This window comes from Salmo salar, chromosome ssa27, assembly GCF_905237065.1.
Source record: "Salmo salar chromosome ssa27, Ssal_v3.1, whole genome shotgun sequence".
Classification (NCBI taxonomy): domain Eukaryota; kingdom Metazoa; phylum Chordata; class Actinopteri; order Salmoniformes; family Salmonidae; genus Salmo; species Salmo salar.
In genome coordinates this window covers 28,551,562-28,577,687 of record NC_059468.1, presented here as the reverse complement: position 1 = coordinate 28,577,687, position 26,126 = coordinate 28,551,562, and the positions used below count along the sequence as shown (strand labels likewise).

Genomic DNA, 26,126 nt, shown 5'->3' with positions numbered 1-26,126 from the left:
AATGAGCTATATTCCGCCATAAGCAAACAGGAAAATGCTCATCCAGAGGCGGTGCTCCTAGTGGCCGGAGACTTTAATGCAGGGAAACTTAAATCTGTTTTACCAAATTTCTATCAGCATATTAAATGTGCAACCAGAGTGGGATTAAAACTCAAGACTACCTTTACTCCACACACAGAGATGCATACAAAGCTCTCCCTCGCCCTCCATTTGGCAAAGCTGACCTTAATTCTATCCTCTTGATTCCTGCTTACAAGCAAAAAATTAAGCAGGAAGCACCAGTGACTCGATCAATAGAAAAGTGGCCAGATGACGCAGATGCTAAGCTACAGGACTGTTTTGCTAGCACAGACTGGAATATGTTCTGGGATTCTTCCAATGGTATTGAGGAGTACACCACATCAGTCATTGGCTTCATCAATAAGTGCATCGATGACGTCATCCCCACAGTGACCGTACGTACATACCCCAACCAGAAGCCATGGATTACAGGCAACATCCGCACTGAGCTAAAGGCTAGAGCTGCCACTTTCAAGGAGCGGGACTGTAACCCGGAAGCTTATAAGAAATCCCGCTATGCCCTCCGATGAACCATCAAACAGGCAAAGTGTCAATACAGGACTAAGATCGAATCGTGCTATACCGGCTCCGACGCTCGTCGGATATGGCAGGGCTTGCAAACCATTAGACTACCAAGGGAAGCACAGCCGAGAGCTGCCCAGTGACACGAGCCTACCAGATGAGCTAAACTACTTCTATGCTCGCTTCGAGGTAAATAACACTGAAACATGCATGAGAGCACCAGCTGTTCCGGACGACTGTGCGATCACGCTCTTCGCAGCTCATGTGAGTAAGACCTTTAAACAGGTCAACATTCACAAGGCTGCAGGGCCAGATGGATTACCAGGACGTGTACTGCGAGCATGTGCTGACCAACCAGCAAGTGTCTTCACTGACATTTTCAATCTCTCCCTGTCTGAGTCTGTAATACCAACATGTTTTAAGCAGACCACCATAGTCCTGCCATCCAGGACCTCTATACCAGGCGGTGTCAGAGGAAGGCCCTAAAAATTGTAATTGACTCCAGCTGCCCTAGTCAGACTGTTCTCTCTACTACCGCACGGCAAGCGGTACCGGGGCGCCAAGTCTAGGTCCAAGAGGCTTCTAAACAGCTTCTACCCCCAAGCCATAAGACTCCTGAATGTCTAGTCAAATGGCTACTCAGACTATTTGCGTTGCCACCCCCCCTTTTACGCTGCTGTTACTCTGTAAATATCTATGCATAGTCACTTTAATAAGTCTACCTACATGTTCATATTACCTCAACTTATATTTCCCTCACTAAATTTAACCTCTATGGGCTAGGTGGGACGCTTGCGTCCCACCTACGTAACAGCCACTGGCAGCCTGTGGCGCGATTTTCAAAACCTTAAAAATCCTATTACTTCAATTTCTCAAACATATGACTATTTTACAGCTATTTAAAGACAAGACTCTCGTTAATCTAACCACACTGTCCGATTTCAAAAAGGCTTTACAACGAAAGCAAAACATTAGATTATGTCAGCAGAGTACCAAGCCAGAAATAATCAGACACCCATTTTTCAAGCCAGCATATAATGTCACCAAAACCCAGAAGACAGCTAAATGCAGCACTCACCTTTGATGATCTTCATCAGATGACAACCCTAGGACATTATGTTATACAATACATGCATGTTTTGTTCAATCAAGTTCATATTTATATCAAAAACCAGCTTTTTACATTAGCATGTGACGTTCAGAACTAGCATACCCCCGCAAACTTCCGGGGAATTCGCTAACATTTTACTAAATTACTCACGATAAACGTTCACAAAAAGCATAACAATTATTTTAAGAATTATAGATACAGACCTCCTCTATGCACTCGATATGTCCGATTTTAAAATAGCTTTTTGGTGAAAGCACATTTTGCAATATTCTAAGTACATAGCCCAGGCATCACGGGCTCGCTTATTTAGACACCCGGCAAGTTTAGCACTCACCATAATCATATTTACTATTATAAAAGTTTGATTACCTTTTGTTGTCTTCGTCAGAATGCACACCCAGGACTGCTACTTCAATAACAAATGTTGGTTTGGTCCAAAATAATCCATCGTTATATCCGAATAGCGGCGTTTTGTTCGTGCGTTCCAGACACTATCCGAAATAGTAAAGAAGTGTCGCGCGCATGGCGCAATTCGTGACAATAAAATTCTAAATATTCCATTACCTTACTTCGAAGCATGTCAACCGCTGTTTAAAATCAATTTTTACGCCATTTTTCTCGTAGAAAAGCGATAATATTCCGACAGGGAATCTCCTTTTCGGCAAACAGAGGAAAAAATCCCAAAGGCGGGGGCGGTCGGGTCACGCGCATAAGCCCAGTGTCACTTGATCGGCCACTTGAGAAAGGCGATAATGTGTTTCAGCCTGGGGCTGGAATGACGACATTCTGTTTTTTCCCGGGCTCTGAGCGCCTATGGATGACGTGGGAAGTGTCACGTTAGAGCAGAGATCCTTAGTAAATGATAGAGATGGAAAAGAAGTTCAAGAAATGTTCAGACAGGCCACTTCCTGTAAAGGAATCTCTCAGGTTTTGACCTGCCATTTGAGTTCTGTTATACTCAGACACCATTCAAACAGTTTTAGAAAATTTAGGGTGTTTTCTATCCATATGTAATAAGTATATGCATATTCTAGTTACTGGGTAGGAGTGGTAACCAGATTAAATCGGGTATGTTTTTTATCCAGCCGTGTCAATACTGCCCCCTAGCCCTAACAGGTTAAACATCAGCTATCCGAGCAGCTAACCGATCGCTGCAGCTGTACATAGTCCGGCTTAAATTCACACAGGACACTGGATAAGACAGGAGAAATACTCCAGATATAACAGACTGACCCTAGCCCCACGACACAAACTATTGCAGCATAAATACTGGGGGCTGAGACGGGAGGGGTCGGGAGACACTGTGGCCTCGTCCGACGATACCCTCGGACAGGGCCAAATAGGCAGGATATAACCCCACCCCTTTGCCAAAGCACAGCCCCCACACCACTAGAGGGATGTCTTCAACCACCAACTTACTATCCTGAGAAAGGGCCGAGTATAGCCCACGATGATATCCCCCATGGCACGAACCCGAGGGGGGGGCGCCAATCCGGACAGGAAGACCACGTCAGTGACTCAACCCACTCAAGTGACGCACCCCTCCTAGGGACGGCATGGAAGAGCACCAGTAAGCCAGTGACTCAGCCCCTGTAGTAGGGTTAGAGGCAGAGAGTCCCAGTGGAGTGAGGGAAACCGGCCAGGTAGAGACAGCAAGGGTGGTTCGTTGCTCCAGTGCCTTTCCTTTCACTTTCACACTCCTGGGCCAGACTACACTGAATCATAGGACCTACTGAAGAGATGAGTCTTCAATAAAGACTTAAAAGTAGAGACCGAGTCTGCGTCTCTCACATGGATAGGCAGACCATTCCATAAAAATGGAGCTCTATAGGAGAAAGCCCTGCCTCCAGCTGTTTGCTTAGAAATTCTAAGGACAGTAAGGAGGCCTGTGTCTTGTGAATGTCGTGTACGTGTAGGTATGTACGGCAGGACCAAATCGGAAAGATAGGTAGGCGCAAGCCCATGTAATGCTTTGTAGGTTAGCAATAAAACCTTGAAATCAGCCCTAGCCTTAACAGGAAGCCAGTGTAGAGAGGCTTGCACTGGAGTAATATGATCAAATTTTTTGGTTGTAGTCAAGATTCTAGCAGCCGTGTTTAGCACTAACTAAAGTTTATTCAGTCCTTTATCCGGGTAGCCGGAAAGTAGAGCATTGCAGTAGTCTAACCTAGAAGTGACAAAAGCATGGATAACATTTTCTGCATCATTTTTGGACAGAAAGTTTCTGATTTTTGCAATGTTAAGTAGATGGAAAAAAGCTGTCCTTGAAACAGTCTTCATATGTTCATCAAAAAAGCGATCAGGGTCCAGAGTAACGCAAAGGTCCTTCACAGTTTTATTTGAGACGACTGTACAAACATCAAGATTAATTGTCAGATTCAACAGTAGATCTCTTTGTTTCTTGTGACTTAGAACTAGCATCTCTGTTTTGTCCGAGTTTAAAAGTATAACATTTGCCCCCATCCACTTCCTTATGTCTGAAACACAGGCTTCCAGGGAGGGCAATTTTAGGGGTTCACCATGTTTCATTGAAATGTACAGCTGTGTGTCGTCCGCATAGCAGTGAAAGTTAACATTATGTTTCCGAATGACATCACCAAGAGGTAAAATATATAGTGAAAACAATAGTGGTCCTAAAACGGAGCCTTGAGGGACGCCGAAATGTACAGTTGATTTGTCAGAGGACAAACCATCTACAGAGACAAACTATTATCTCCGACAGATAAGATCTAAACCAGGCCAGAACTTGTCCGTGTAGTCCAATTTGGGTTTCCAATCTCTCCAAAAGAATGTGGTGATCGATGGTATCAAAAGCAGCACGAAGGAGAGTAAAGGTGCTTGCTGGGGCAGAGGCGTCGGTTGGATACTGCTCGGGTGTAGGTGCTACATATGCTGATCGTGATGGTTTGGTGCGCTTTCTTACCTTTTTATTGAGTTCCATGGTATGCAGGCCACCATAGGAACTACAAACAAGAGGAGGGCGGGGCTTACATTTACTTCCTGGAATGTCAAGGGTTTAAACGAACCAATTAAGAGAGGCAAGGTCGTAGCCCACTTGAAAGCACTCTCGTCTGATATTATATTTTTGCAAGAAACCCATCTGAAAAACAATTCTCATTAGCAGACTTAAATGTAGGTGGGTGGGGCCAGTGTATCACTCTAACTTCTCCGCCAAAACGAGAGACACAGCGATTCTGGTATGGATAGGAATTCCCTTTCTACATAAAACCACTATTGCGGATAAAGAGGGTCGTTATGTGATCGTAATAGGAGAGATCTTCTGTAACTCTACTAAATATCTATGGGCGAAACATTGATTACCCCTCTTTTTTCAAATGAGTCCTTGCCCTGATTCCAGATATCTCCCATACTAACCTGGTCATTGGAGGGGATCTTAACTGTGTGCTAGACCAATATTTGGATAGATCCTCTACCCGGCGTACCCCTACCTCCTATTCAAGTGAATTCTTGAATACCTACATAAAAAAATAGAACTTATTTGATATATGGAGGATCTCTAACCCTACGGGTAGGGAATACTCAAAGCAAATCAAAGTTTATTTGTCACGTGCGCCGAGTACAACAGGTGTAGACCTTACAGTGAAATGCTTACTTACAGGCTCTAACCAATAGTGCAAAAAAGGTATTAGGTGAACAATAGGTAAGTAAAGAAAGAAAACATCAGTAAAAAGACAGGCTATAAAAGTAACGAGGCTACATACAGACACCGGTTAGTCAGGCTGATTGAGGTAGTATGTACATGTAGATATAGTTAAAGTGACTATGCATATATGATGAACAGAGAGTAGCAGTAGCGTAAAAGAGGGGTTGGCAGGTGGTGGGTGGGACACAATGCAGATAGCCCGGTTAGCCAATGTGCGGGAGCACTGGTTGGTTGGCCCAATTGAGGTAGTATGTACATGAATGTATTGTTAAAGTGACTATGCGTATATGATAAACAGAGAGTAGCAGCAGCGTTAAAAGAGGGGTTGGGGGAGGGCACACAATGCAAATACTCCTTTTACTCTCATGTTCACAATGTTTATACCTGAATTGACTACTTTTTGGTTGATGCGAAATTACTCCCCTATGCCTGTAATATGAGGTATCATGATATTATAATCTCTGACCACAGTCCACTCACCTTCTCCCTGAGATTGCTCTCTCTCTACCTGCACAAAATGTTGGTTCAGGCCAATGAGGATGGAGCTCTCCCACCTACTTTGGATGAGGCGTTCCCTACAGTTATACATAAGAAGGGTACAAATCCGGAAGAGGTAGGGTCATATATCTCTCCCTAATACAGACCAAAAGATTTGAACAGGCTTAGCACTTTAATTGGCAAATTGGTCCATTCGAACCAGACCGGCTTTATCCCTAACAGAAACTCATTCTTCAATCTCAGGCACCTCTTCAACATTATGTATTCTCAGAGGTTACCTAACGTGGACCTTGCTGTTATATCTCTTGACGTCGAAAAAGCCTTTGACCAAGTTGAGTGGTCCTATCTATTCAAGGTCCTACAGAAATGTAATATTGAAGATGGGTTCATAAATTGGATCCAGCTTTTATATAGGAACCCCTGTGCAAGAATACTCACTAACCAATCATTGTCGCCCCGATTTAACCTTTATACAGGGACAAGGCAGGGTTGTGCGCTGTCGCGTATGCTGTTTGGTCTAATTATTGAACTTCTCGCTCAGGCGATCAGATCTCATGCAGCAATACACGGCTATAATACTAAAGATACTCTAAATAAGATTTCCCTATACGCAGATGACATTATCCTCTATGTAACAGAACCCCAAGCTAGTATTCCAGCTATTCTTGATGTAATTAACTTGTTTGGTACCTTCTCGGGATACAGAATCAATTGGAACAAGGGCGAATTAATGCCCATATGGTTGCAAAACACCTCTTGGTTAGAACATCTTCCAGTTAAGTTATCTTCCAAAAAATTTACCTACCTAGGAATTCTAGTTACCAAACAATACTCTTCACTATTTAAAGAGAATTTCCCCTCTCTGATGCAAAAACTCAAGGCAAACATACAATTTTGGAGAACTCTCCCAATTTCTCTGCTCAGATGGATTAATGCCATTAACCTGTTAGGGGTAGGGGGCAGTATTTACACGGCCGGATAAAAAAACGTACCCGATTTAATCTGGTTATTACTACTGCCCAGAAACTAGAATATGCATATAATTATTGGCTTTGGATAGAAAACACCCTAAAGTTTCTAAAACTGTTTGAATGGTGTCTGTGAGTATAACAGAACTCATATGGCAGGCAAAAACCTGAGAAGATTCTGTACAGGAAGTGCCCTCTCTAACTATTCCTTGGGCTTCTTGACTCTTTTTATTGAAAACGTAGGATCTTTGCTGTAACGTGACACTTCCTACGGCTCCCATAGGCTCCCAGAACCCGGGAAAAAGCTGAATGATGTCGAGGCAGCCCCTGGCTGAAAAACATTAGCGCCTTTGGTAAGTGGTCTATCAGAGGACAATGAGACTGAGGCGCATGCACGAGGCGACCCCATGTTTTTATTTTCTCTCTCTTTGTACTAAAACACAGATTCCCGGTCGGAATATTATTGCTTTTTTACGAGAAAAATGGCATAAAAATTGATTTTAAACAGCGGTTGACATGCTTCGAAGTACGGTAATGGAATATTTAGAATTTTTTTGTCATGAAACGCGTCGGGCGCGTCACCCTTCTTTACACTTCGGATAGTGTCTTGAACGCACGAACAAAACAGAGGATATTTGAACATAACTATGGATTATTTTGAACCAAACCAACATTTGTTATTGAAGTAGAAGTCCTGGGAGTGCATTCTGACGAAGAACAGCAAAGGTAATAACATTTTTCTTATAGTAAATCTGACTTTGGTGAGGGCTAAACTTGGTGGGTGTCTAAATTGCTAGCCCTGTGATGCCGGGCTATCTACTTAGCTTTTCGGTGAAAGCACATTTTGCAATATTCTATTTTAAAATCGGACATAGCGCGTGCATAGAGGAGTTCTGTATCTATAATTCTTAAAATAATTGTTATGTTTTTTGTGAATGTTTATCGTGAGTAATTTAGTAAATTCACCGGAAGTTTGCGGGGGTATGCTAGTTCTGAACGTCACATGCTAATGTAAAAAGCTGGTTTTTGATATAAATATGATCTTCATTGAACAAAACATGCATGTATTGTATAACATAATGTCCTAGGGGTGTCATCTGATGAAGATCATCAAAGGTTAGTGCTGCATTTAGCTGTGGTTTGGGTTTATGTGACATTATATGCTAGCTTGAAAAATGGGTGTTTGATTATTTCTGTCTGGGTACTCTGCTGACATAATCTAATGTTTTGCTTTCGTTGTAAAGCCTTTTTGAAATCGGACAGTGTGGTTAGATTAACGAGAGTCTTGTCTTTAAATAGCTGTAAAATAGTCATATGTTTGAGAAATTGAAGTAATAGCATTTCTAAGGTATTTGAATAACGCGCCACAGGATTCCACTGGCTGTTACGTAGGTGGGACGATTTCGTCCCACCTTCCCTAGAGAGGTTAAAATGGTCTTCCTCCCACAACTGCTCTACCTATACCAGAACATCCCAGTAATCACACCTAAATCCTTTCATAAACAACTGGACTCAATTATCAATCCTTTCATCTGGGATTATAAAACACACAGGATAGGTAAAAAACACCTCTGTAAATACAAGATGGAAGGAGGATTGTCTCTCCCACATGTTATATTTTACTACTGGGCCTCTAACCTTCGCGCTGTTACGTTTTTGCTGGATGACGCACTTCCGTCATCCAGCTGGCTTAGTATGGAGCGTGAGGATTCTCTATTGGCGTGGGATTTTGTCGCCTGTCAATCTGGAGATGTCACTTTATAGTAACAATCCTAATACATAGCACAGTCCAAATCTGGAAGCAAATTAAAGTCCACTTTGATCTTTGACCAATATCATTCATGCTCCCTGTTTCGAGGATTTCCTCCTTTGCCCCCTCTAACCTTGATAACACCTTTGAGTGATGGGGAGAGCTAGGGATAAATACCATAGGGGATCTATATATAGAAGGGACCTTTGCCTCCTTTGAGTTGCTGAGGGAAATTTATAATCTTCCTAGAAGTAACTTTTTCAGATACCCACAGATTAGAGACTGTTAGAAAATACCTTCCGACATTTGGGAATGCTAAACCTTCCATGTTTGACGGATGCATAAAAATATGCCCCACCTCAGACAACTGATATCTCGTCTATATGACGTTTTTCAATCTGTTAGCATACCTTCTACAGATGCCATTAAGGCAAAATGGGAGGAAGAACTAGGGACTGACATTTCTGTGGCAGACTGGGAGGACAGCTTGGAGTATATACACACCTGCTCCATTAACTCCAGACATCGTCTCATACAATTCAAGGTATTACACAGATTACACTATTCCACAACCAAACTGCATAGGATATTTCCTGGTACATCCCCTATGTGTGATAAATGCCAGGCTGAGCAGGGTACACTACTCCACTGCTGTATGGGTATTGGTGTGGAATTTTTAGGATCCTCTCTGAAGTTATGGAGACTTCAATTGACCCAGACCCGCTTCTGATAACGAGTTGCCAATTCCGTATATAATTCTGTTTTATGCTTATTGCACATTATAAAACGGTCTTTGGCTATAATGCTTCTACCGGTACTTGGTACCCCAATGCCGCGACAAACTGAGCATTCATTTTACAGAATCAATGTTCATTGATACTCTCGATTTAGTTGTCTGCTCTGCGCGCAATGTGAGTAGTTGAGACAACTTTTCTAACGATACCCTTTTTATCTTCTCTATTACAGTAAAATAATGTTTTAATGTGTTTTGGTGTCCATATGACCGATTCTGTTTGACCAAACCTCAAATGAAAAACCAGCTTTTTACATTAGCATGTGACGTTCAGAACTAGCAAACATACCGAAAACTTCCGGTGAATTTACTAAATTACTCACGATAAACATTCACAAAAAACATAACAATTATTTTAAGAATTATAGATACAGAACTCCTTTATGCAATCGCGGTGTCCGATTTTAAAATAGCTTTTCGGCAAAAGCACATTTTGCAATATTCTGAGTACATAGCTCACCATCACGGGCTAGCTATTTTGACACCCACCAAGTTTGGCACTCACCAAACTCAGATTTACTATAAGAAAAATTGGATTACCTTTGCTGTTCTTCGTCAGAATGCACTCCCAGGACTTCTACTTCATCCACAAATGTTGTTTTGGTTCAAAATAATCCATAGTTATGTTCAAATATCCTCTGTTTTGTTCTTGCGTTCAAGACACTATCCGAACGGTGACGCGCGGACGCGTATCGTGACAAAAAAATTCAAAATATTCCATTACCGTACTTCGAAGCATGTCAAACGCTGTTTAAAATCAATTTTATGTGATTTTTCTCGTAAAATAGCGATAATATTCCGACCGAGAAACCCTGTTTTCGTTCAAAGACTCAAAGTTGAAAATGAAGTCGTCTCGTGCACGCGCGCCCCCGTCTCATTGTTTTCAGATCAACCACTATCCAAATGCGCTACTGTTTTTCAGCCATGGGCTGCAAAGTCATCATTCAACGTTCTGGCGCCTTCTGAGAGCCTATGGGAGCCTTAGAAAGTGTCACGTTACAGCAGAGATCCTCTGTTTTCAATAAAGAGAGTATAGAAGGCCACGAAATGGTCAGAGAGGGCACTTCCTGTATAGAATCTTCTCAGGTTTTGGCCTGCCATATGAATTCTGTTATACTCACAGACACCATTCAAACAGTTTTAGAAACTTTAGGGTGTTTTCTATCCAAATCAAACAATTATATGCATATTCTAGTTTCTGGGCAGTAGTAATAACCAGATTAAATCGGGTACGTTTTTTATCCGGATGTGAAAATACTGCCCCCTACCCTAGAGAGGTTAATAAAGACCTTTAAAACTCCCGCATTACCTAACATTGTTGTTACTAACATTTAGAAGTACGAGATACCATACCCGGTCACAAGGATGGTGAATTTTTGAAATTCCGTCTGCCACTAAAACATTTAGGAAAAAACGGCTTTTTGTTCCATAAGTGAGGTGCGAAGAACTATCTTTAGAATACCTTACAGGCAATTCAGAATGTAGATTGAGGACCTCTACTGAGGAATGTAGTTGTTTTGCATGATTGTGTTGTGTAGGGTTAGCACAGTATTTGTATTTTGTTGGTGTATTTCCTATGCTCCTACGCTGCCGTGATTGTGTAATTGTGAAATCCAGGGCTCCCTTGTAAAAGAGACCTTGGTCTCAATTAGGGATGCACGATATATCGGTGAACATATCGGAATCGGCTGATATTAGCTAAAAATACCGACATCGGTATCGGCCCGATGTCTAGTTTAACGCCATGCATATATAACGTAGGTACATGACGTAATGACCTAGAAGAAAAAGAAACGCACACCTATTTAGGCGAGGTGCTGGCTAGTGGAGTAGAAAACTTGAAAATAAAGGAGAGCTGCACACTCTAGGAGCTCAGATGCAAAAATGTTATATTCAACGTTTCGACATGCAAGCTGTCTTCATCAGGGTATAATGAAAACACTGCGGGATGACTCGTTTATATAGTGTCAAATGACACACAGGTGTCTGTAATCATGGCCAAGTGTGGCCTAATATTGGTTCATTCTCAAATATTAAAATGGCATACAAAGTACAGCATACAAAAAACATGAATAGCATATGATCATAGATTAATTTTAGACTACACAAGTTTACAAACAATTACAATGGCAAAAGTCACAATAATCACAAGAATGGCTTCAGATCAAAGTCTACATTGAGACCGATGAAAGATCCAGGCAGCCTCTCGTTTTAACAATAAATGTGGAGCACGTAATAACACCTTTGATTGGGTTCTGTTTCCCTGTTTGGGGGTGTTTGAAGGATCTACATTTATAGTGCCATTGCTTTGAGCACAGCCATTACACTTGTATTTTCCATTCAGTAGGGGCGCAAATAGACGTTCAGGAATATCTTGGGGTGGTAAATCAGAGTGTATCAGTTGGTCTCTGAGATTTCTGCCCCGCGAGAATACAACCAATGGAAGGTCCGAAAACACATTACCGAGACTATCATTGGATTTTAGAATGTGCCAATGTTTGTGATCGATTCCCTTAATTTTTTCAGAGCACTTTGAATAGCGGGTAGTTAGAACGCAAGAATGTGTCTTTTTAATGACTCCACGTGAAATTTTGCGGTTCACTTGCAACACAGCATCCCTATCCTAGCCCACAATGTCTGCTGTGTAGATCGAGCAGGCAACAAGTCGAACAGTCAGTTGAAAGAGTAAGACAATTTCAGCGAGACAACTCAATGGCGAAATCAATTAAAGCCAAGACAATGGAATTCATTGCCCTTGACAATCAACCGTTCTCAGTCGTGGGTGATGTTGGCACCGGTACGCACTACCAAGTGCGCTATTTTTCAGATGTTGCCCTACCGGAGTAACACAGTAATAGCGTCACTGCTATTAGCTTCATGACATACATACTATGGAACGCCGTTTGGGTCTTTGCATGTCAAAAAAGATACAGTAGCACTGTCAAAGCTGTACAAAAAAGTCTGCAAACACCGGCCACGAACGATGTGTTTACAATACCGCGTTGGTAATAAAGCATAATTTGTTCGACCACAACTTCTGGGGTACCTAGCTAACACCAATACAACCAGCCTGAAAACAATGACCAGTAGAAACTGCAGTCATTTTCATAATTCTTAGCAATGATTTAGGAATCTTTGTGAGTAAGTATTAGCTAGGTTGCCACTTGTTCGCCTATTGAAATTGAACTTCAGTTCATGAAAATAAATAGCTAGCCAGCTACTTAACCCTGTTGCCCAAAGCTAACGTTAAAAGCAGCCATCTGGCTAGTGAGGCTCGACCGGACCGGGTTGTGAAGCTAGCCACGGTAAGGATTAGGCACAATAGTGGAATTTGCGGTTTGCCTTCAAAATAAAAGTATGTAATTGACAGTGATGCAAATGAATACAAATAGTAGAATTATGCCATACCTTTATTTTGAAGGCTAACCGCAAATTCCACTATTGTGGCTAATCCTTATTGTGGCTAGCTTCACATAGATGGGTCCGACCACCATTAATCGAATAAGAACTGTCTTATAAGTTAGGGTTATTTTAGATGATGACATCTAGATATATAGTTAGCTAGCTAACTATAGCTACTGAAACAGATTTGTTGTTTTTGCTATGTTTTTGGGGAAGAACATTGTTTGCATCCATGAGATAGCTAGCTTTTTTTAAATGACCAGCACTGTAGGTGCGCGAGACAACTTTACCAGCATCATAGCATACGTATCGTTGTGACATGAAATACGATTGATTGTGTAATAACTACGTTTTTTTTGTAATGAATGCGTTAAATTATTATGTGACGTGCAGTCACATTCAGATCCTGAATGGTCAACAAGCTTATTTGACACGTCAAATAGTGTTATTTGACGTGTATCTTTTTTGACACGCAAAGACCCAAACGGCGTTCCATAGAAATCCTGGTTGAGAATGAAACGACTGAAGACATTATCAACGAAACAGCACAGCAAGTAAGTGAAAGAAAAAGGTTTTACTGGTAATGGGGAAATACGTAAATGCCAACAAAATATATATATTTTTGTGTGTGTGTGTCTCCTTTATTTAACTAGGCAAGTCAGTTTGCCTAGTTAAATAACATCGGGCTGATGCCGATGTTGGCATTTTTAGGTAATATCAGCCGATTCCGATATTTTCACCGATATATCGTGCATCCTTAGAGGCTGCTTTGAAGAATCTCAGCACATTTTGATTTGTTAATATTTTAATTTGTTAAACATTTTCTTGCTTACTACATGATTCCATATGTGTTATTTCATAGTTTTGATGTCTTCACTATTATTCTGCAATATAGAAAATAGTCAAAATGAAGAAAAACCCTGTAGGTGTGTCCAAACTTTTGACTGGTACTGTACGTCTTTTGTTCTAGCAATATAAGGAATGGCCTCCTGCTGTGATAAGTACATATCGTCAGTCTCCGTGTGTTTTTATGCTTTACTCTCGCTCTCTTCACCCACCTATGCGCTCTCTCTCTCTCTCTCTCTCTCTCTCTCTCTCTCTCTCTCTCTCTCTCTCTCATAGAATGTATGTATGCTAAGTTAAGTGTTCTGGTTTCTGGATCTCAGCAGCAGGTAGAATGATTAAAGCACGGCAGTAAAAACCTGCTTAAGACCACCTCAGTGGACCACCTCAGACGTGTGTGTGTGAGCGATTCAGAAAGAGAGAGGGAGCGAGAGAGACTGCTGCTTTTTGTGTGTGTTTGTCAGGTTGTATGGGTGTTTGCTGGTCTCCTTGGTGTGCTCCTGCACTGTGGGAAGTCTTCATTCTTTCTTAATTATGAGGTGTGAATGTCTGAAGCCAAAGTACTTCCAAGACCAAACACACACACACACACACACGCACACAGAGGAAGACTGTTAAAAATGGCACAGAGATAATCTAGCTCTGGTCATCTGTGAACCATTATACACACACGTCTCCACTCTCACACATGTATTGAGGCTCACACCAAGGCTGAACTGATACTCAGAAACAATATATTCTAAAAGCTAAACATATTTAATAGTGTGTACACTTAAGCACAGTGTGGTTGACTCATGATAAGTGCACATCAGGTGAAATACGTGTAAACTGTCAAGTACACTGCACTGCATAGTTGGGGAGCAAAAATATCAATTATAAACTTGACGCAAGTACGCAGGATCACCATTTTGCTTAGCTAATTGTGTTCTTGTGTTGCATAGGTACGTAAGGTAGGTTTTATGAGTTAGGCTGTACACATTCACAACAATCCATTGCATATGTATTCGGCTATTGACTGTATTTACACTCAGTGTAGTGGGCTTTCACCCCGTTGACCACATGGTGGTAGTGTGGACTTGTGGCTTAGCACACATTCATCACATTGCACACACTCTCTCTCTCTCACACACATGCACACACTCACACACACTCATGCTCACAGGTTCAGTTTTTTAAGTTTGGGCTGGTGGCCCGAGGCAGTGGAAGCTCCCTGCTGCAGTGTTACTGAGGTGTGTGTGTGTGTTTCTGTGATATTTCTAGTATATCCATCATAATCTCCAACTCCTTCCATCCCCTGTACATAACCCTCTCTGTACTATGGTACTATGTGCAGTGTTCTTGGTTACATAACCCTCTCTGTACTATGGTACTATGTGCAGTGTTCTTGGTTACATAACCCTCTCTGTACTATGGTACTATGTGCAGTGTTCTTGGTTACATAACCCTCTCTGTACTATGGTACTATGTGCAGTGTTCTTGGTTACATAACCCTCTCTGTACCATGGTGCTATGTACAGTGTTCTTGGTTACATAACCCTCTCTGTACCATGGTACTATGTACAGTGTTCTTGGTTACATAACCCTCTCTGTACCATGGTGCCATGTAATCAACCATCTGCTACAATTGACAGGACAAGAACTATGAGCCTTTCTTTACTAATAATGTCCGTATATATCCAACCGCCCTCCACACACACAAACACGCACAGAGAGAGGACAGACATACACCCATTTCACCTTACTGCACACTGATTTCCTCCATAAATCATGCTTACCCCGAAACCTCCATATACAAGCACTTTCCGTAAAACTGGTGTACTGTACTGGATGTTTGTCTCCCCTTGTGCTTCTCATGTACTCTGCTGATAAATTCTGAGTCTTGAAATCTTTCAGTATGTATGTCCTAATTTAAGTTGAATCAATCTATTTTACACTAACTACCCCTTTTCTATCTCTCGCTCCTCTCTCTCTCTCTCTCTCTCTCTCTCACTTGCCCCTCTTTCCCTCCCTCTCTCTCTCGCCTCTCTCTCTCTCGCCTCTCTCTCTCTCGCCTCTCTCTCTCTCGCCTCTCTCCCTCTCTCTCGCTCGCTCCACTCTCTCTCGCCCCTCTTTCTCTCCCGCTCACCCTCTTTCTCTTTCAGACACAGATCCTCGTGTCCTGGAGAAACAGGAGCAACAACAGCCCACCTACCTGGCCCTGAGCTACATCAACAGGTAACATACATACCACAGGAGGTTGGTGGCACCTTATTGGGGAGGACAGGCTCGTGGTAATGGCTGGAGCATGGTTTCCATGTGTGTGATACCATTCCATCTGCGCCGTTACAGCCATTATTATGAGCCGTCCTCCCCTCAGCAGCCTCCACTGATACACACATAAATGCCACGCACACACATTCACTCTATAGAGGACAGTGTTCCTCTACTGATGGAGCATTGAGACAAAGATTAGCATACAGGACAGTTCCTACCTTCACTTCTACCACATCCTTGGTTTTCTTCAGGCTTTTAAACACCAATATGGTTTGGAGAAACATGCTTCTGTCAAGCAGAACATCGGATACGACTTCTTCTGAGTCCTGTTTCATCATTGTTTCAAGTTTTGTTTTGTATTTGTATTTATTATGGATCTCTATTAGTTCCTGCCAAGGCAGCAGCTACTCTTCCTGGGGTTTATTATGGATCTCCATTAGTTCCTGCCAAGGCAGCAGCTACTCTTCCTGGGGTCCAGCAACATTAAGACAGTTACATCCAATTTAAAATATTACAGTTGAAGTCGGAAGTTTACATACACCTTAGCCAAATACATTTAAACTCAGTTTTTCACAATTCCTGACATTTAATCCTAGTAAAAATTCCCTGTCTTAGGTCAGTCAGGATCACCACTTTATTTTAATAATGTGAAATGTCAGAATAATAGTAGAGAGAATGATTTATTTCAGCTTTTATTTCTTTCATCACATTCCCAGTGAGTCAGAAGTTTACATACACATAATTAGTATTTGGTAGCATTGCCTTTAAATTGTTTAACTTGGGTCAAATGTTTTGGGAAGCCTTCCACAAGCTTCCCACAATAAGTTGGGTGAATTCTGGCCCATTCCTCCTGACAGAGCTGGTGTAACTGAGTCAGGTTTGTAGGCCTCCTTGCTCGCACACATTTTTTCAGTTCTGCCCAAACATTTTCTATAGGATTGAGGTCAGGGCTTTGTGATGGCCACTCCAATACCTTGACTTTGTTGTCCTTAAGCCATTTTGCCACAACTTTGGAAGTATGCTTGGGGTCATTGTCCATTTGGAAGACCCATTTGCGACCAAGCTTTAACTTCCTGACTGATGTCTTGATGTTGCTTCAATATATCCACATAATTGTCCTACCTCATGATGCCATCTATTTTGTGAAGTGCACCAGTCCCTCCGGCAGCAAAGCACCCCCACAACATGATGCTGCCACCTCCGTGCTTCACGGTTGGGATGGTATTCTTTGGCTTGCAAGCCTCCCCCTTTTTCCTCCAAACATAACATTGGTCATTATGGCCAAACAGTTATTTTTTTGTTTCATCAGACCAGAGGACATTTCTCCAAAAAGTACGATCTTTGTCCCCATGTGCAGTTGCAAACCATAGTCTGGCTTTTTTATGGTGGTTTTGGAGCGGCCTTCCAGGTTATGTCGATATAGGACTCGTTTTACTGTGGATATAGATACTTTTGTACCTGTTTCCTCCAGCATCTTCACAAGGTCCTTTGCTTTTGTTCTGTGATTGATTTGCACTTTTCGCACAAAAGTACGTTCATCTTTAGGAGACAGAACACGTCTCCTTCCTGAGCGGTATAACGGCTGCGTGGTCCCATGGTGTTTATACTTACCTACTATTGTTTGTACAGATGAACGTGGTACCTTCAGGCATTTGGAAATTTCTCCCAAGGATGAACCAGACTTGTGGAGGTCTACAATTCTTTTTCTGAGGTCTTGGCTGATTTCTTTTGTTTTTGCCATAATGTCAAGCAAAGAGGCACTGAGTTTGAAGGCAGGCCTTGAAATACATCCACAGGTACACCTCCAATTGACTCAAATGATGTCAATTAGCCTATCAGAAGCTTCTAAAGCCATGACATAATTTTCAGGAATTTTCCAAGCTGTTATAAGGCACAGTCAACTTAGTGTATGTAAACTTCTGACCCACTGGAATTGTGATACAGTGAATTATAAGTGAAATAATCTGTCTGTAAACAATTGTTGGAAAAATGACTTGTTATGCACAAAGTAGATGTCCTAACTGACTTGCCAAAACTGTAGTTTGTTAACAAGAAATTTGTGGAGTGGTTGAAAAACGAGTTTAAATGACTAACCTATGTGTATGTAAACTTCCGACTAGTGAAGACATCACAACTATGAAATAACACATGTGGAATCAGTTAAGAACAAATTCTTAATTGAACTCTGGTCTCCCGCGTGCCTGCAATATGGAAGACTATCAAATGCTTCTCAAAGATGCCCTCTGGTGGTCAAACTAGCAATAACTTGCATTAACAGAAAAAATGGCTGACAAATAGATAACGTGCCACAGAATGCTGCAGCAGCCCGCAAGGGATGTCGCAGTATGACGCAACTTTTATAGGAGGAATTACTGTACATATGTTAACTTAGGCAATTTTTAGCACTTTTCTGGGATGCTTGATTGTTTTCATTGCTTTACTGGGAAGCTTAGCAGAAGTAGACATGCTCATGTTATTTATGTTAGTGCAGGGTGAGCTGCACATAGTAGACTTCCTACTAGGGTGAGGGAGGGAGCGAGAGGAGGGAGAAGAGGGGGAGATTCTACTTTATTATCATTAAGTAATCTTTATTTATAGGTGTAACGTGTTAATGTGTGTCCAGGTTCATGACGGATGCGGCGCGTCGGGAGCAGGAGACCTTGAAGAAGCGGGCCACGCCCAAACTTTCCCTGTCAATCACAGGGGGTGTGTCTCGAAACAGCGTGGCCACGCCTCCACGCCACAGCAACGGCAACCTGACTCCTCCCGTGACTCCACCCATCACACCCTCCTCCTCCTTCCGTAGCAGCACACCCACAGGTAAGAGAAAGTGGACACTTATGATTAGGGCCTGGACAATACCAGTATCGCGATAATCGCTAGTATCGTGGCAAGGAAACAAAACACGAATTGGATGTAATTATTTGTAATTTTTTTAAACAGCCCTAATGTTGGAAACAAACATCATTATGTTGTCATCCAGAGTCACATGTATTTATTTTCCAAGTAATAGCACACAATATTTTACATACAGACAGTTTTTAAAGGACCAAAGAATTGGGTCTGCTTCGGGGTATTGTGACACTGGTATTGTCTCGGCCCTACTGAAGATGTATGGCCCCTTGTGGTCCTGTGTGACGCACTGGGTAAAACATGGTGATCGCAACTCCAGGATTGTGAGTTTGCTTATCGCTGGGTTCACCCATCAGGAAATGTATGCACCCACTACTGTAAGTCTCTTTGGATAAAAGTGTCTTCTAAATGGCTTTGCCTCTAGTGTTCTAGACTGAGGGTCAATGGAACATTCCTATTGGGAGTGTTCTAGACTACAGGCCAGTGCAACATGTGTTCAGTAGAGGGAGAGAGTGTTCCTGCAGTGTGCAGTGAACCCAGTCAACACTGGTAATTACACACCAGCTATCGCACTGTGTGTGTGTGTGTGTGTGTGTGTGTGTGTGTGTGTGTGTGTGTGTGTGTGTGTGTGTGTGTGTGTGTGTGTGTGTGTGTGTTTCAGAGCCCAAAAGCAGATGTGCAATTCCTGCCCAAATGTTTCCAATCGCAGCATTAGGTCTGCGCTTACACAACCGCGCACACACACACACGCAGCCACCAACACACACCCTTGTTGAAATCCTTTTAACATGTGCCAGGGTGCCATCCACTTCCTCCTGCTGAGGTGAAGTGTTTCCTGTGTAATGGTGGGGGTACAGTGTGGGATGGGTTGTAATAGTCAGTGTGAGAGTGGAAAAAGTTGTGCACTTTTTCCAGGCAATGCAACGAGGATACCTCCCACTTAATGATCTCTTTCAGGGAGCCAACCCCCTCCCCCTGGGTTCCCCTGAGTCACACACACATCCACCAAACCCTCTGTCCTAGTTCCATCAAATTCCCCTCTCTCTCTGCTCCATGCCCCTCTCCTTGAGACAATAGACAGATGTAACTGTCTGTGTTTCCCCTATAGTTATGTTCTCTCCGTCTCCTTACTCTCTCTGTGTGTTCCCCCTCCAGGCAGTGAGTATGATGATGAGGAGGTGGACTATGAGGAGTCAGACAGTGATGAGTCCTGGACCACAGAGAGTGCCATCAGCTCAGAGTCTATCCTCAGCTCCATGTGTATGAATGGAGGAGAGGAGAAACCCTTTGCCTGCCCTGTGCCTGGCTGCAAGAAGAGATACAAGGTGCAGTACACACTCAGCCCCAGCCCACTTCACTGTATTTGGTCCCTAGCTCTATTCTTCTGCTATACTCTAGTCCTCTATATATCAGTTCAGTATAGCCTATGATCTGAGTACTGGAGGTTTTCACTTCAATACAGGATCTTCCTCTAGCAATGTCAACGTTTGTAATGTTGTTCCTGGATGTTGCTTTTCAGGATCCTCACTGAGAAAATGTAAAGGGAAATTATTATTTTTATTCCTTTTGTATGTTTTTATTTATTAGATGAGATAGTAAGACTGACAGGAGAGATGGGAGGAGAGATGGGAGGAGAGATGGGAGGAGGAGAGGGTGTGTTAGAACAGCAGTCATTTGGATTTAAACCCACACTTGCACAGGTATTCTGGAGGCAGCGTCTTAGACCGCTTGACCAGCCCAGGCCAGGGTCCTCCTGTTGTCCTCCTGATAATGTCTCTCCCCGTCATTCAGAATGTGAACGGTATTAAATACCATGCCAAGAATGGCCACCGGACCCAGATCCGTGTGCGGAAGCCCTTCAAGTGCCGCTGTGGGAAGAGCTACAAGACGTCCCAGGGCCTGAGACACCACACCATCAACTTCCACCCGCCCGTCTCCGCTGACATCATCCGCAAGATGCAGGGCTAGAGACGATCGTCGTGACAACCCCTGATCACCCCCCACCATGTATACCCCCCCAAACATTACCCTATTCCTCACCAGCACTACCCACCCAACCCAAACCCCTATCCCTTCTGGCCTGATCTTAGGGGCGACAACCCAAACCCCTGTCCCTTCTGGGCTGATCTTAGGGGTGATAACCCAAACCCCTATCCCTTCTGGCCTGATCTTAGGGGTGACAACCCAAACCCCTATCCCTTCTGGCCTGATCTTAGGGGTGACAACCCAAACCCCTATCCCTTCTGGCCTGATCTTAGGGGTGACAACCCAAACCCCTATCCCTTCTGGCCTGATCTTAGGGGTGACAACCCAAACCCCTATCCCTTCTGGCCCAACATAGGGGCGACAACCCAAACCCCTATCCCTTCTGGCCTGATCTTAGGGGTGACAACCCAAACCCCTATCCCTTCTGGCCTGATCTTAGGGGTGACAACCCCTATCCCTTCTGGCCTGATCTTAGGGGTGACAACCCCTATCCCTTCTGGCCTGATCTTAGGGGTGACAACCCCTATCCCTTCTGGCCTGATCTTAGGGGCGACAACCCAAACCCCTATCCCTTCTGGCCTGATCTTAGGGGCGACAACCCAAACCCCTGTCCCTTCTGGGCTGATCTTAGGGGCGATAACCCAAACCCCTATCCCTTCTGGGCTGATCTTAGGGGCGACAACCCAAACCCCTATCCCTTCTGGCCTGATCTTAGGGGTGACAACCCAAACCCCTATCCCTTCTGGCCCAACATAGGGGCGACAACCCAAACCCCTATCCCTTCTGGCCTGATCTTAGGGGTGACAACCCAAACCCCTATCCCTTCTGGCCCAACATAGGGGCGACAACCCAAACCCCTATCCCTTCTGGCCTGATCTTAGGGGCGACAACCCAAACCCCTATCCCTTCTGGCCTGATCTTAGGGGTGACAACCCAAACCCCTATCCCTTCTGGCCTGATCTTAGGGGTGACAACCCAAACCCCTATCCCTTCTGGCCTGATCTTAGGGGTGACAACCCAAACCCCTATCCCTTCTGGCCCAACATAGGGGCGACAACCCAAACCCCTATCCCTTCTGGCCTGATCTTAGGGGTGACAACCCAAACCCCTATCCCTTCTGGCCTGATCTTAGGGGTGACAACCCCTATCCCTTCTGGCCTGATCTTAGGGGCGACAACCCAAACCCCTATCCCTTCTGGCCTGATCTTAGGGGTGACAACCCCTATCCCTTCTGGCCTGATCTTAGGGGCGACAACCCAAACCCCTGTCCCTTCTGGGCTGATCTTAGGGGTGATAACCCAAACCCCTATCCCTTCTGGGCTGATCTTAGGGGCGACAACCCAAACCCCTATCCCTTCTGGCCTGATCTTAGGGGCGACAACCCAAACCCCTATCCCTTCTGGCCTGATCTTAGGGGCGACAACCCAAACCCCTATCCCTTCTGGCCTGATCTTAGGGGTGACAACCCAAACCCCTATCCCTTCTGGCCTGATCTTAGGGGCGACAACCCAAACCCCTATCCCTTCTGGCCTGATCTTAGGGGTGACAACCCAAACCCCTATCCCTTCTGGCCCAACATAGGGGCGACAACCCAAACCCCTATCCCTTCTGGCCTGATCTTAGGGGCGACAACCCAAACCCCTATCCCTTCTGGCCTGATCTTAGGGGCGACAACCCAAACCCCTATCCCTTCTGGCCTGATCTTAGGGGCGACAACCCAAACCCCTGTCCCTTCTGGGCTGATCTTAGGGGCGACAACACAAACCCCTATCCCTTCTGGCCTGATCTTAGGGGTGACAACCCAAACCCCTGTCCCTTCTGGGCTGATCTTAGGGGCGACAACCCAAACCCCTATCCCGTCTGGCCCAACATAGGGGCGACAACCCAAACCCCTATCCCTTCTGGCCTGATCTTAGGGGCGACAACCCCTATCCCTTCTGGCCCAACATAGGGGTGACAACCCAAACCCCTATCCCTTCTGGCCCAACATAGGGGTGACAACCCAAACCCCTATCCCTTCTGACCCAACATAGGGGTGACAACCCAAACCCCTGTCCCTTCTGGCCTGATCTTAGGGGTGACAACCCAAACCCCTATCCCTTCTGGCCCAACATAGGGGTGACAACCCAAACCCCTATCCCTTCTGGCCTGATCTTAGGGGTGACAACCCCTATCCCTTCTGGCCTGATCTTAGGGGTGACAACCCAAACCCCTATCCCTTCTGGCCTGATCTTAGGGGCGACAACCCAAACCCCTGTCCCTTCTGGGCTGATCTTAGGGGCGACAACACAAACCCCTATCCCTTCTGGCCTGATCTTAGGGGTGACAACCCAAACCCCTGTCCCTTCTGGGCTGATCTTAGGGGCGACAACCCAAACCCCTATCCCGTCTGGCCCAACATAGGGGCGACAACCCAAACCCCTATCCCTTCTGGCCTGATCTTAGGGGCGACAACCCCTATCCCTTCTGGCCCAACATAGGGGTGACAACCCAAACCCCTATCCCTTCTGGCCCAACATAGGGGTGACAACCCAAACCCCTATCCCTTCTGACCCAACATAGGGGTGACAACCCAAACCCCTGTCCCTTCTGGCCTGATCTTAGGGGTGACAACCCAAACCCCTATCCCTTCTGGCCCAACATAGGGGTGACAACCCAAACCCCTATCCCTTCTGGCCTGATCTTAGGGGTGACAACCCCTATCCCTTCTGGCCTGATCTTAGGGGTGACAACCCAAACCCCTATCCCTTCTGGCCTGATCTTAGGGGTGACAACCCCCACCCTTCCTGCCACACACTAAAGGATCTAGTGCATGCTTTAAGTTGTTTAGACTTTGTCTTGTATTATGTTGTATTGTTTTGACATGCTATCTCTTATTTTATGAATGATATGTATCTTTATAGGCTTAGTTTTGTTGTTGTACATTTGCACATTCTTATGCTATCACAACAATTGTCCTTACTTTTTGTATTGACATACGGTGCTAACTGTAAAAAAAAGAAAAAAAGAAGAGGGTAAATGTGAGAGAGGGATGAGGGCAAGAGGAGGAAGGAGTTGTGTTTAACAGTCTATACATAGATATATAAACAATAGATGTGTGTGTATATACAAATATATAAGTATTCATAACCATATACAAAATAGTTGCTTTATTTTATACTTTATTTTTCAATATATTTTCTTTTGATATTTTATCGATAAGTGTGTTTCATTCCTCAACTCCCTGAGACAACCTGTTCTGTGGTGTCATAGTTCAAAGTTGAAACAGCTAGGTGACCTCAGGTCTAGATATTCCCAGCAGCAAAAAACAAACTGACTATGACTTGAATCCTAACTTGAGATCTGTGTCCAAAATCAATTTGAGTTTCTCCTATTGCTATTTAATGCACGATTTGTTACATGCAGATTTAATGTTATCATTCGGCCCATATAGAGAAACAGGGAAAGTATTGAATCCCTTCATTCCCACTGTTCTAGAACAGTTATAGGACTGATCCCCAATGATTCCGGAATGGATTGTCCATCCTGTATTCTAGAAGGTTATTCCAGACTGTAGTGTGAGCAGACCAGTTGAGGCATCATACTGTATTCTAGAAGGTTATTCCAGACTAGTGTGAGCAGACCAGTTGAGGCATCATACTGTATTCTAGAAGGTTATTCCAGACTAGTGTGAGCAGACCAGTTGAGGCATCATACTGTATTCTAGAAGGTTATTCCAGACTAGTGTGAGCAGACCAGTTGAGGCATCATACTGTATTCTAGAAGGTTATTCCAGACTAGTGTGAGCAGACCAGTTGAGGCATCATACTGTATTCTAGAAGGTTATTCCAGACTAGTGTGAGCAGACCAGTTGAGGCATCATACTGTATTCTAGAAGGTTATTCCAGACTAGTGTGAGCAGACCAGTTGAGGCATCATACTGTATTCTAGAAGGTTATTCCAGACTAGTGTGAGCAGACCAGTTGAGGCATCATACTGTATTCTAGAAGGTTATTCCAGACTAGTGTGAGCAGACCAGTTGAGGCATCATACTGTATTCTAGAAGGTTATTCCAGACTAGTGTGAGCAGACCAGTTGAGGCATCATACTGTATTCTATTCCATTTGCCAAGTATTGTTTCTAATTTATTTTCCATGATCATTGCCAACAGCTCTCTACTGCCAAACATTGACATTACTATGTGCCTGAGGGGAGAGAGAGACTGTCATAAGCTTTCATCTTAGAGGCGCGCAAATGTGTCAAGGGAATACTGTCTCATTGCGCCTTGTGTGTGTGTGTGTGTGTGTGTGTGTGTGTGTGGAGAGATTACACCTACAACCTTTGATTGCCTTGCGTTGTAGACCACAGCATTCCAGTAGTCAGTGTGAGTTGCTTCTTAGGAGTCTTTCTGCAGTATCTGAGCTTTTCAGCTTCTAGTGTTATTCTTCTTTCTCTGTTAGTCCTCTATAGTGTTACAATTTATGGCTGAGGCTCAAATGTCACAGAACCATGTGTTACAGTGCCAGGTCACTGGGTGAGTCCCAAATTGCACCCTATTCCTATGGGCCCTGGTCAAAAGTAGTGCACTATATAGGCAATAGAGTGCCATTTGGGTCGTAGATGGTGTCATACCAAGGCCTTGCCCATTGCTCCTGTAGAGCAGGAGAGTGGTGGACATGTTGTGATATCATGCTTTCAGAGTACAGCGGAGTGGTGGAATGTCAGTGGTGCCATTTTGTCAAAACATTTCTAACCTGTCATTCAGTTCTGTGATGGTCCCCCACCACACACACAACCCCACTTTACATGGGTGTGGCAAAGTGCCGTTAAGGTCAGGGCCCGTATTCACAAAGCATTTCAGAGTAGGAGTGCTGATCAGATTTTCCTTTTAAAATCGTAGGAGGGGGGACCTGATCCTAGAACAATACTCCTACTCTGAGACGCATTGAATACAGGCCCAGGATACAAGACAGAAAGAAAATGGCAGTGGAAGAGGAAGGTAGCATTGTTGGGGTAGTGTTTTTGTGTGGCGTACAGAACTCATTCCGGACTCTGTGCCGGGTTTTCCGTACTTGGAATCCTTGGCTCCGCAGCAGCTTTCTGGCAAGGGATCAGAGACCCCTCCCCACGGAGACGCAGGTCGCCATGGTTACGGTTTAACAGGGCGACTAACAGTATTACAGAGTGGGGATGGGAGGATTCCATTAGTCGTGTGTGTGTGAGGGGGACTATTTCGATATACTGTGTACAGTGAATGTATTGTAATGTGTCTTAAGTGCTTTTAAATTATATTTTCATATGTTTCCTATTTGTGCAGAGGTTATGAGTAGGGAGACCTGTGTACCATGTCAAACTGTCTTTATATACAAGAAGCTGCTTCATAAATGTAAAACGCCATTACATAAAAAGAAAAACATTAAAAAACTCTGGAGCCCAGAACGGTT

At 43.9% G+C, this 26,126-nt stretch overlaps 1 protein-coding gene across 1 annotated transcript in view; it reads left to right on the top strand.

The window, feature by feature from the left end:
* Window positions 1-26,118, top strand: part of LOC106588863 (juxtaposed with another zinc finger protein 1) — a 33,366-nt gene extending 7,248 nt beyond the window's left edge. Inside the window, exons 2-5 of the mRNA XM_014178355.2 lie at window positions 15,753-15,825; window positions 18,488-18,684; window positions 19,873-20,042; window positions 20,509-26,118. Of these exons, the coding sequence (XP_014033830.1) occupies window positions 15,753-15,825; window positions 18,488-18,684; window positions 19,873-20,042; window positions 20,509-20,685 (617 nt within the window). The 3' untranslated portion in view covers window positions 20,686-26,118. The remainder of the gene's footprint in view (window positions 1-15,752; window positions 15,826-18,487; window positions 18,685-19,872; window positions 20,043-20,508) is intronic.
* Window positions 26,119-26,126: the final 8 nt, after the last annotated feature.